Source organism: Melampsora larici-populina, assembly GCF_000204055.1.
Source record: "Melampsora larici-populina 98AG31 unplaced genomic scaffold MELLAscaffold_107, whole genome shotgun sequence".
In the NCBI taxonomy this organism is placed as follows: domain Eukaryota; kingdom Fungi; phylum Basidiomycota; class Pucciniomycetes; order Pucciniales; family Melampsoraceae; genus Melampsora; species Melampsora laricis-populina.
The window spans coordinates 25,649-37,805 of record NW_006768871.1 but is presented as its reverse complement, the minus strand read 5'-3'; the positions used below and the strand labels follow the sequence as shown (position 1 = coordinate 37,805).

The window sequence follows — 12,157 nt, the reverse complement described above, 5'->3', positions numbered from 1 at the left end:
CCTACATACACTGGTTTTTCTACATAAACACTCACCCCCAGTGAAGGTCATCAAGATATTGATTGAAAAAATCCAGTCTCATGTAAACTTCCAGTGTGGCTGCTGCGAGTTTTCAACAAGTTTGACAGGTTGGGCAAAAATGAGGAATTTTTATCTCGAAGCTGTCAATTACGTAAATATGGTGACTCCTTTGGAGCTTAATGATCACGAGCAACTATTCAGATTTATCGAATCGATGTACTTATAAATCGCGAGGCGTTGAGGCTTCCCCTGTTGAGGTTGGAAAGTGTAGAGACTCGTATGAGGAATCCTCTGGTATGGATAGGTTTCAAAAGATCTCAAAGTCAAAACCGAGTGCTATTCACTCAATGTCCTCTCCCTTCCAAATTCATTCAAATCAATTGAAGAGATCGAAGGAAAATTTGAGAGTTTCTCAAATGACAGGAGTAGAAGACTCTCTGACGCCTCCGCAGCAAGTTACAGAGGATGCAATTTCCCAAAAAATTGGGCTTGAATAACTCAGTATCCATTTGGATTAGGAGGGTGAGACTGGCACAGGTGTATGTAGGGCAATTCAGAGAAGGGTGCATTTCTTGGGTCTGGAGGATTTTTGTAAGCAGGATTATGCTGTGTATCAGATTGAAAAGTGCCCCAGCCAAAGGTCCACAGGCTCACACGCCAAAATCTGTGGATAAGCTATAAGTCCCTCTCTCGACTACTCGTTCGTCCGAGAGGGACTTAGTTAGGTTAGAGTGACCCTGAATCTGATCCAAAAAAAGTGTAGATGTGCATCCTCAAGTGGAACAAACACATTGCTCCGACTCGATGGCCGTCCTTCTGAGGCATAGTAGTCTCTTCATCTGAAATTTTGGATAGTGTATGCAATAGGGGTTCTCAAAGTAGGCCCGGTTGATCCAAAAAAAGTGTAGATGTGCATCCTCAAGTGGAACAAACACATTGCTCCGACTCGATGGCCGTCCTTCTGAGGCATAGTAGTCTCTTCATCTGAAATTTTGGATAGTGTATGCAATTATGTTAAATGCACTTTAAAAACAATCAAACCACAAATCAGTGTGGGACGTAAACCTCTTTGAGTAGGCGGTGTTGGCGTAGCAGATAGGAAATTCACAAGATTCTGCGTGTCGAGAAACTTGATCCAAATCTCCGCACAGTTTCATTTCTTGCGTCTCTGCAAGTGCGTGTAGAATCTAGATGCAGGGCCACATATAGCTATCTGACAAAAAATGAAGGGTATGTAGTATTCGAAAAAACTTTCACGTCAATTTCATATCTGGTTGGTTCTTTTGGTTTTGCACTGTATCTACTTTGATTGCTTCAAGTGTCATTGAAATCGTGAGGACTCCATGCCAATTGCGTTGGAGAAACAGATGCGTGGGCTTCAAATCGCCCAAATGCTGATGAGGTTCACGGTACCGCGCTGCTGAAGGGGGTCTTCCTTTGTTAACTTGTCACCATGCCCAGCGGTGTCTATACCATCAGGTGGTTGTGTTTAAACACCTTTGGTTGATCATGATTGGTTTGAATTTTTGAGCTGAAGCTCCGTCGATATTTTCAAATAATCTTGCCCACTGATCTTCCTTATTCATATCACTTAATTTGCTGACCACAACTGATGGATGTTTCTTTTTGTTGTAGGCGCATTGTAGCTGGACATCTCGATTGTGTTCATACGAGGCGACGGAGTCACTGTACCAGCCCATCATAACCTTTTGATCGTAGCGGCGGTCAACACGAGGCCTCCTTAGGACATGACTATCAGGCACCTTCTATCATCCAGTACTTTCAAATTTAAAAATTTGAACGCCACGGCATGACAATCAAATACAAGGATTGCCGGCCTCATCTGTCACATTCTCTGCAAAATTGAATGGGGCTCCCTTTACCGCATAGATGTTCCCCATTATGGTTTCAATCTGACAACCTTGATACCCAAGCACAAGGGAAACTCACTGAGCCTTATTTCGAGGTGATGGCGAGAAGGGCGAGTATTTTTTCAACTTTCCAATACTTGCGTTGTGCCGCATTGTCCTAGCCCGCCTTCTATCTCAAGCTCAGGGCGATAGGTACATCTTGGTGACTGTAAACCGTGCAGCAATGATATTGGTATACTAAAATGTGTTGACAAATGAATTGAAATAAACATGGGCAAAAAAAAGTCTAGATGCTCTTGTCTTTCCCTGAACCTGATGCGATCGAATTTTCAGGGCAGACTTCAGCACGAAGCATGGAGTATGGCCGTGCCGTCAGGCCCACATCCCAGAGAACTCATCCATTATCTACCTAGTATGCGAAGTCATGGCAGGTGGTGCCTCCTCAAATGTTAATGATGCACCCACAGCTCGAAAGACAAAAGGCAGAGGATCTAAAGCTCGGGGTCTTCTTCCCTATCTGCAACGCTTCTTTATGATATTTTTTTCTCGATAGTCACAAGTATCACTCACTTTCTCAGTATCCTATCATTAATCTTATTTTAGCATTTTCTGCGTTAAACTGGCTTGGCGCGCTACACAATTCATCATCCATCAAAACAACTTCTTCTTTATAATACAAAAAATCATCCTAGTTCCTTCTTGAAATAGACAGATCTATATCATGGTATTAGACTTCGACGTTCAAATGGGCGTTACGAAAATCCCAGATCTCACCGCCGATGGTCGTGATGGATTTTCCTCAAGAGCTCAGCACGACTGGTGTGTCGAGAGGTATTTAGGCGGGATGTGCGATAAAAAACGCGGGAAAGCTTTGATTGTTAGTAGACCTGCCTTGACTTTAAACTTTTGAGAAACACACTATCTTATCGTTCAGATTATGTTGGATTTTATTTCAGGATAAAAGCATGTATGAACGCATCCTCGCAGTCCTTTTCGATAAGAACGACAAAACAACTGAAAGCGCTCAATTTCGTTGGTGGGTCCGCCGAACCTTCACCAAAGTCAGCGACGATAGAGGTCATTATTTGGTCCACGAGAATCGGCCTCTGGCTGTTAAGGAGCAGATCTATGATGTTCTTGTCTATTGTCACGCCGAGTGTGGTCATGGTGGTCGCGATAAAACCTCTGCTGTTTCCCGAAAGTATTTCTCTTGGATTCCCAAAGACGTTGTTTCTCGTTTTGTATCGGTCTGTCCTGGCTGCCACGCGCGCACGCAAAAAGACGAACAATTCTTCAGTGCCAAGGGAGCCGACGGTTATTATCCGGTGAACGATCAAGTTCGTGAGCTTTCGATTGTTAGAGGACATGCCACTCCCGAAAGCTACGCCAAGACTTCACCCTACCAGCCACTTTTGGCCGCCGGAATGGTTAAGTTGTTAAATGGAGTCAATCACGATGAGGAATCGACTGTCGGCGCTATAGGGTTTGATGCAGACGAGTTGTCGAGTGCTTCGCAAAACGTAAGCTCCCATTTTGATCGACCTGGAAGTTTGAAACGCACTGAGACTCTGCTTTGATAGTCACACCTCTCACCCTTTGACATCAATGGTCATGATCAAAGCCAATCGTCGATCCAAGACTCCAGCGTCCGTGTCGAAGGAGTTTTGGGATCTGGTCAACCTGTTTCACGAGTTCCCAGTCCACATCCTCAGCCAACTCACGATCTACAGAATAATCTTGAGAGGGCAGCTGTCGCCAACGCTCAAGCGGTCATGGCAAAAGTGGCGTTGAGGATCAAGACATCGGAAATCAAAAACTTGAAAGCAGATCAACACAAGATCCAGGCAACTAAACTAGCTCAAGGGTCCAAGATCCGGGCTCCTAAAACCTCTCGCAAGACACAAGTTCGCAAGCCGACCTCCAAGCCAAAGGTTCACAAGAAGGCTACCCTCACTGAGCCAGGGCACAATCCTTTACCGTCATCTTCTGTCTGCTCGGATACTCTTCCGCGCTTGCAGGAGGACAGCTCTGCTACTAGTACTTCGGAAGACGACAATACCAGCAAGTCTGAAATTGCATCGCCTACCCAATTCTACTCGCTTATTCCTCCTCGATTCGACTATTCGATCCAAGCTTTCTCTGGAGGTATGGAGTTGAACAATCGAAAGCATCGCGAGTCTTTGAGTCCTGATCATGAAGCGGGTTTGAATAACCCTACATCTCATCACAACACTACAAACCTTCTCGGCTTAGAACATGTCCAGACTCCTATTCCTTGCGTTGATGTGATTGACAATATGATGTTACGAGAGATGAACCAATCCACTCAAGGTTGGCAGGCAGGCGGACGCTCAGAAGGATTTAACAGGCAAGATTCTTCGTACGGAAGCGCCTATCAAGGTAGTATCCATAAAGTTTCCGAATTTCAATCATCATCAACTCCAACTTCCAATGATACCACGAATGCTGGAATTCACAGTCAGGACCTCTCGTTTCAGCAATATGCACAGTTAGTAGATCAACATAATAATAACTCCATCGATCACAACAGCGCAGGGATCGAATTCACATTCCAATCAGTGCAATCTTCAGCACCTGAATCACAACTCTGTCACTCTCTGACACCTCTTCACACTTCCACCCCGCTATCCTGGTCGCTGTCTGCTCCGACCAATGGAGGTGTAGGAGATGGATTCAATGGGATGCTTCAAGGCTCTCCTCACCCCAGCTTCCTCACTGATGACAATACTCAATACCAAGATATGCTCAACGCCGCGGGAAGCCAAGGAAGTCCTTATATGTCAGAGATTTCAGTCGATTACCAACATCAAGTCCCCCAACTAGTGGAACAAACAAAACATCGTCCTCCAATGCTACAGCTCCCACCGTCACAATTCTCTCTCGATCCTTCGCAAAATGGTCCGCATTCTGCACCGTTGCTGGGAGGTCACTTTGATTACGCGCAACGAACGGAGCCTAATTACATAAACTACCCATACAGTGCCGGTTTTGATGGACACTTTGACTTCCATGCACAAAACCAATATCCATACTCGATTGACCCGGCAACCCTAACTCAGGATTTCGTAGGAGGACAATATAACTAGTATATTGATGGTCTTTAGTGCTTCAGCCAAATCAGTCAAATCTTTTCCTCAAGCTTCTTCACTGTTCTTTCATTACTTTCACTCTCGTTTTTTTCATTTGTTGTAGTTTGTTTAGTGAATCTTGTGGACCATTTTTCAAAAGTTGTACTTGTGGCTTGGCATATTGGAATATCATTTTTTTGAAAATATAATCAGACTGAAAATCTCTTTCCAAAGATATCAGATTTGATTTATCATTCATTTCGGTAACTCATTCTTTGTTGTAAGGATTATCATTGCTTGGTGGTCTCTTCAACGTTTTAGACAGGAGAAAGAGTCTCATAATGCGATACTATGTTTGGCCACAAGGCATCGGCTCCGATAATGTCTTAGATCCCGGAAGACATGTCTACCTAAAGTCTTCTTTATGGATGATGTCAACTATACTAAAATCCAATAAATAATTTTGCCTTGTTTGATGGCAGGTGAACATCAAAAGACACGAAAATACCAAAAAGCACGGTAGGAAATAGAAGCAGAAGCTTTCAAAAGGTCCCTCTGTGTGGCTTTGAAAACAAATGATTATTAAAATTCCAACACACCATCAAGTTGAGCTGTGAGAGATGATTGGAAGTAGAAGTCACTTTAGGTTGACTTATGTTTTTTTCCATACTTTGATGCTCAAAAATCTATTGAACTTTTTAAAAACAAGATCAGAACATGAGGAGGTGGGGTCAAAGTAAGTATTGGTAGTGTTGAAAGGTGCTCACATTGTAGGGCACTCACGTTCAAAAAGCCAAAGCCCAAGACACCTACATAGTTGCCCCATACCAAGAAACAAAGTTATTTTTGGAATGGTCTGTCAAACTAAAAATAGATTGGGGTCCAACTTAACCAATCACCATCTTGAGTTGTACCAACCAGCTCTTGCCAGGACAAACAAGCAGCTCACACCAAGGAGAGAATTTAGTCACATTTCAATGTGTGTGTGATGCATGTTGATCAGAGTCATGGACTCTGGAGTGCACACAGTGCACACATCCACAGTGACTGTGACATGACATGCGCATTCCGTGACACTGATCAACATATCCCTCACATATTGCAATCTTGCACCAAAACCTTGAATGGGGTTACCAGGTCCACTTTGGGTTAGAGGAGGAGGATTAGTATTGCCTAGTGATCCTCCAGAAGTCTGACATTGCATGGTGACACACACATCTACATAGTAGTGTATCTTCATGTAATACAGGTGACTTTGCTATTTTTGGCAGTATTTGGTGGTATTTGGAGGGATGTCCATTTTTGCCATTCCGTTTTCCTGTCAAATAATCTCATTGTGATCAGAATGCATGAGAGAGCTAATATTAATCACAAGACAAACAGACTTAAATTCCAATGGCCCGGATCACGGCCACAGGCAAGTTCAAGCAATAGAGATACTGGGGGCAACCAAAATCAACAAGTTGGCACTTCCAATACCGGGTTGACTATGGTATTTGGAAGCTCCCCTGCTCTCATGTGTAGAGCAACTACCTTATTTGATTTCTATGAGAAAGAACATGATTCAGAAATAGGAAATAGAAGTCAATTGATGAGGACATGAGACTTAACATACCTCCCATTCCTTGGTTACCTCAACCAGCTTAACATCACCTCCTGTTGGACTGTTGGCCTTTGCAATGCGCTTATTAGATGCACTCTTCTGATATACAAACCAAACATGTAAGTGTTACAATAAGACAAAACATCTTGACTGACATGATAAGTTTAAAAACCAAAAAAGAGACAAATACTCACCTCAGATTCATTCTTTGCAGCAGTAGTTGGTGATTCAGAGACAATTTTGAGAGTTCCTGTGTGTTTCTTGGTTAGAAAGACAAAATTGACAAATTCAAACCAATCTTCATGATTGCTGAGCATGAATTTGGTAGTGCCAACAGTTGCCTTCCATAATAAAGTTGGAGCTAAATCAGAGGATAAAACAAGTTCTTCATACCTGGTGAGTACCCTTCAGAAATGGAACCACAAAGCTCCTTGAATTGTTTGAGAGACATGCCATATAGTCAGGCTCTCAACTTACAATTAAAAGAGGCCTGAGTCAATAACGTTCAAAGTTGGTGAGTTGCCATTGCAGCTCAAGTATCTGATTTTTTTGTCTTTTGTAACAACATCATGATTGGTGTGTATTTTGAACAACACATCAATCACCACCTTGTTTTGCAAATCCAAAGTTTTGCCAGCATTGGTTGCCTTGCAAAAAAACAGGGGGGGTGTTGGTAGGAGTTGCAGTTGATATGTTGGAGGGTTAAATACTGCTATTTGGACTGTGCTACTATTAGCTTTATTCTAAGGATCCCACTATTTGTCGCCCCCTCGGCAAGTACCCGGCGCCCCCTTCTTTTGGGGCATTACCCAAGATACCCGACAAAACCCGAATGTTCCCAGCCAAATTTTTGCTGACTCGGACCTCAGGGGCGCTCAGGGGCTTATTATTTGTCACGATCTCACAACACAGCCCCTATTATCATCCATCAAACGCCCTTTCATCCGGTTGGGCAGAAGCAACCCGGCCCAGGAGGTGTCACTCCGCTATATAGCGGAGCAAAATGAAATGGTACAAAGGTATGAACCGATCAGAACCGATCACAGTGGATCTCTTCAAACTGAACCGATTTCGATTTTAAAACAAATCTTAAACGGAAAACCAATCAAAACTTATCAATTTCAATCAATCTTACTTCAACAAGATAATCATCAACAGCCAATCACATTACTTCAATTCGTAGTCATACTTCAAATAACTTCAAATCTAATCATACTCTCAGAATTCATATTCAAAATAGTTTAGGTTCTACTTCTGACTTCTTATTTTCAATTGATTCAACAACAACCATCATCATCATCAAAACTGAATGATCAAGATGAAGTGATGTGTCATCTTGAAGTTCCTAATCTGAATCGATTATTTATCAATTCAAATATAAACCGTTCAGTATGTCAGCTTAATACTTTTTTGTATCTAATCTTGATGTGCCAAAATGACTACAACTTGGAGTGAAGCTATACACTGAAAGTGTGTTTCATTATATAGCGCTATAGCGCGCTATAAAGCGCACATATAGCGGCAAGGACCGCTTCGACATGGCAAGAACTTTTTTTTTGACTAAATAGCGCAGCCAGAGCGCTCGGCTTCATAGCGCAGGCTGCGCACCACTATGGAAAATGGCCAAATTCCATAGCGTTGCGTAGCGGTTCGGGTGTTGCCCAAGATACCCGACAAAACCCGAATGTTCCCAGCCAAATTTTTGCTGACTCGGACCTCAGGGGCGCTCAGGGGCTTATTATTTGTCACAATCTCACAACACAGCCCCTATTATCATCCATCAAACGCCCTTTCATCCGGTTGGGCGGAAAGTAACACACACTTGTCGCCCTCCAAAGACACAAAAGGGCGCAATACCCATCAGACAGGGCCCATGGCCCATGCCCTTCCTTGTCTGTGGAGTTTGCCCCCTCTCCCATCTTTCCCTTATATACACCTGTGCGTGCTCATACCTTCTTGGATTTTCATCGTTCTTCATCCACTTTCCAAACTCTAAACACCCACTCAATTCACACTTTCACAGAACCGATATCTCAATTGAGTTGTCCCAAGCTTGTTTGAACCACTTTGAACAATGAACAATCACACCTCCACCCCAGATCCGCGTGCCCCACAGCCGATCTCCACAACCCTTGTAAAACAGCAACCACCCTACCAACCCAATACCCTCGTCTCATACCCGCCTAATCAAACCTCCTACACGCCTCCTCCTAACTTCTCACATAACCCATACATACCTCCTCCGTACTGGTACCCTCCACCACCTGGACTATTTCATCCGTTTCCACCAACTGGATCTACTGGATCTGCTCCCTCCGATAGTCAAATGCCTCCCCCATGGGCTCACCCACCGTTCAATCACCCCATGTATCACCATCCATATCCTAACCCAATGATCCCTAATCACTACTCGTTGAATCATTTTCCACCTCTTTCATCTGGCCCACCTGTTCTTCAACCACCTGCTGATACGAGTCACGCGATTACGAATGATCAGTTTGAACCTACGCTCAACCCGATTTTACCATCCACTACCAATGCCAATACCACCATTGTCAAAACAACCGTTGATGGAACTTCAGGCGAAACTCACGAAACTAATGTATCAAATGACGTGCTCATGACCGAAGTCAATGCGACTAACGGCGATGATGAACAAGTGATAGTTCAAGTTCAAAACAACGAGGAACTTGAACTTTTCACCGACAATGAATGTGACCAAGACTGGCCCCCCATCGGTATGTAGTTGAAGTCACTTTGAATGAAATGTTTCCCTACATAACTTCTTCCTCGCTGACAAGATCATCTATGTATGATATGTTTCTACTATGTTTCTACAGGAGCGTCACCCGTTTGCTTACTTAGGCCTCCAATCATTGGCAAAAACTTCAGAGCAATGACCTCCGGAATAATGTACATGAATGCTGTTGCACGACACCAAGGTTACGCTCTCTCGGTCAAAAGCCACAAAAAAAAGAACCAGCGAACTATTCGAATCTACCTTCATTGTTGTTTAGGTTACAGATCAAAATCGGTTGCTGAGAAAGCAGTAGTTCTTCGAGGTAAATGTCCCACAGAACGCGAGAAAAAACGGTCGACATCTTCCAAGAAAACTGGATGCCTCTTTGAACTCTCCCTCAACTACCGTCCAGGTGACAATCGATGGTTTATCTTTCATGATAGCAAGAAAGGTTTCAAGCTCCACCACAATCACCCACCATTCGATCAACCCCACAACTTGTCAATCTATCGACGATTTGCTCCTGATGTCAAGAATCAAATTTCTCTTTTATCCTTTGCCGGTTGTCGAGCTGCTCAGATTCGGCAATTGATTGATGTTCAACCCGGATCACAACCTTTAGTGCGCGACATTCACAATGTCAGATCCCGTCTCAGAGACAGCTGGCTCAATGGCCAAACTCCTATCCAGGGCCTCTTTGACTTAATAACTGAAAGCCGTTGGGCCCACCGAACTCTCACAGCCAGCGATGGAACTCTTCAAAACCTCTTTTTTGCTAGTCCTTCGGCTATCATTCTGGCTCGCAGGTTTTCGACTGTGCTTTCCCTGGATTGTACCTATAAAACCAACCGCTTCAACCTCCCCTTGTTACACATAGTAGGTACCACCAACACAAATCGTACATTTACTGTAGCTATGTTTTTCCTCAGTAGTGAAGTCACAGCCCAGTACGAGTGGGTCTTGACGCAGCTGAAGGAAGTAATCTATGGGAACGACGATGAATCAAACGTGACGATGCCGCAAACGTTTGCTACCGATGCTGAACCCGCCCTCTCAACTGCCATCTCAAATGTCTTTCCTCAGGCCGTACACATCTTGTGTATATGGCACATCAACATCAACATAGCGAAAAACTGCAAGAGCAAGTTCTCCGAATCTGATTGGACGGCTTTCATGCAACTATGGAACGTCTTTGTTTCTTCAACTACGATGGCAGACTATGAATCAAATCTCGAGGCGGTTACTCAGTCAGCCAAAGCCCATCACGTCTTTGAATACCTCGAAAGTACCTGGTTACATCGCACCAAGAAATTCGTTGCTTTGTTTACTTCAGAAACGCCTCACTTCGGTAATTCGTCCACTTCACGTGTTGAAGGGAGCCATTTCCGCGCCAAACGGTTTCTCGACGGAAGAAATAACGACTTTCTAACCTGCTTTAATTCATTCAAACAATTTGAGGAACATCAGATGACGGAGATATCAGTGTTAGTTGGAATTGAGACCACGAAGACACTTCAAGGCATGCCCATCTTTTTTAAAGATCTCAATGGTATAGTGTCACATTTTGCGCTGAAAAAATTGAAAGCTCAGTATGACCTCTTACCCGATTCCCTTCAAAAGCCTTGCACACACACCTTCCAAGGAGCGCGGGACCTTCCGTGTTCACATGTGATCGCGGCGGCACGCGATACGACTGAATTCCTATCGGTCGACCTCATTCATGATCAATGGAAACTGCAATTGGAACTGGCTCCCACTACTCATGAAGGACTAGTGGCAGCCGCGCGTGCCCAATTTGATCGAATTCTGGAGTTACCAGAGCATGCACTCCGCAAGCTCTTTGGCGAAGTCTCCCTTCTTGAAACTAGCAGATTCGCCCTGGTTCCAATTGTGAATCCTGATGTCAAGACCGACACACGAGGCCGACCTCGAGCCAGTACGTCGAAACGCACCGGATCATCTCAGGAAGGTATGCAAGGCCGATGGAAGTCCAAGCTTGAATTGGAAGAGTCTCACTCAAAACTTCGTGTGACCAGATGCAGTGGTTGTAGATCTCCAACTTGTAAGAATACAATGAAACATCAAACACATCAAACAAAACTACTCTACATTAAATTAAAATCAACTTACTAAACTACATTAAAACACAATCAAATACAGAACATCAAACCTAGTTCATACAAAATTCAATTCAAACCTAAACTATTATCATCACTGTATCACATTCAAATTCAATCGCCACTCCGAACACGCCACTTCTCCTCATCAGTTCACTGAGGACTAGTTGGCGTGTGAGTGCCTTCTCTCTTTTTCTCTCAATTCTCAATTATCAAACTATGTTGTTAATGTCATCACCTTTCAATATTGTTGTCTAGAATACGCTTGTTCCATTCTCACCTTTACATAGGTGTGTTTATTGTTGTCTCCGGTGTTCAGAGCTAGATTAGAATAAGCCCGATTCCTGGCTGCTATCAAGGTTAGACTCTCTATATTTAAATGAATGTAATGAATCTCATCAGTTCACTGAGGACTAGTTGGCGTAATACGCTTGTACCATTCTCACCTTTACATAGGTGTGTGTATTGTTGTCTCCGGTGTTCAGAGCTGGTTAGACTAAGCCCGATTCCTGGCTGCTATCAAGGTGTGTTTATTGTTGTCTCCGGTGTTCAGAGCTGGTTAGACTAAGCCCGATTCCTGGCTGCTATCAAGACCTCCTTTACAAGGAGTCTCGAGTTTCATTAGATTCTTTCATGGTAGCGAGAGAGAACTCAACTCTCTCACTAGTATATGTCATCGCCCATAACCGTACCATCTCCTATCACATCATCATCCG

General features: G+C 43.7%; 2 protein-coding genes across 2 annotated transcripts; both read left to right on the top strand.

Moving 5' to 3' along the window:
• Positions 1-2,613: 2,613 nt before the first annotated feature.
• MELLADRAFT_114026 (uncharacterized protein) lies at positions 2,614-4,999 on the top strand (the record flags this gene model as incomplete). The annotated part of the gene is made up of 3 exons (XM_007418823.1): positions 2,614-2,769; positions 2,849-3,412; positions 3,473-4,999. 3 exons carry the CDS (start codon positions 2,614-2,616, stop codon positions 4,997-4,999), a joined length of 2,247 nt encoding a protein of 748 aa, XP_007418885.1.
• Positions 5,000-8,658: 3,659 nt separating this feature from the next.
• MELLADRAFT_84193 (uncharacterized protein) lies at positions 8,659-9,330 on the top strand (the record flags this gene model as incomplete). Its single annotated transcript, XM_007418824.1, has 1 exon — positions 8,659-9,330. One exon carries the CDS (start codon positions 8,659-8,661, stop codon positions 9,328-9,330), a length of 672 nt encoding a protein of 223 aa, XP_007418886.1.
• Positions 9,331-12,157: the final 2,827 nt, after the last annotated feature.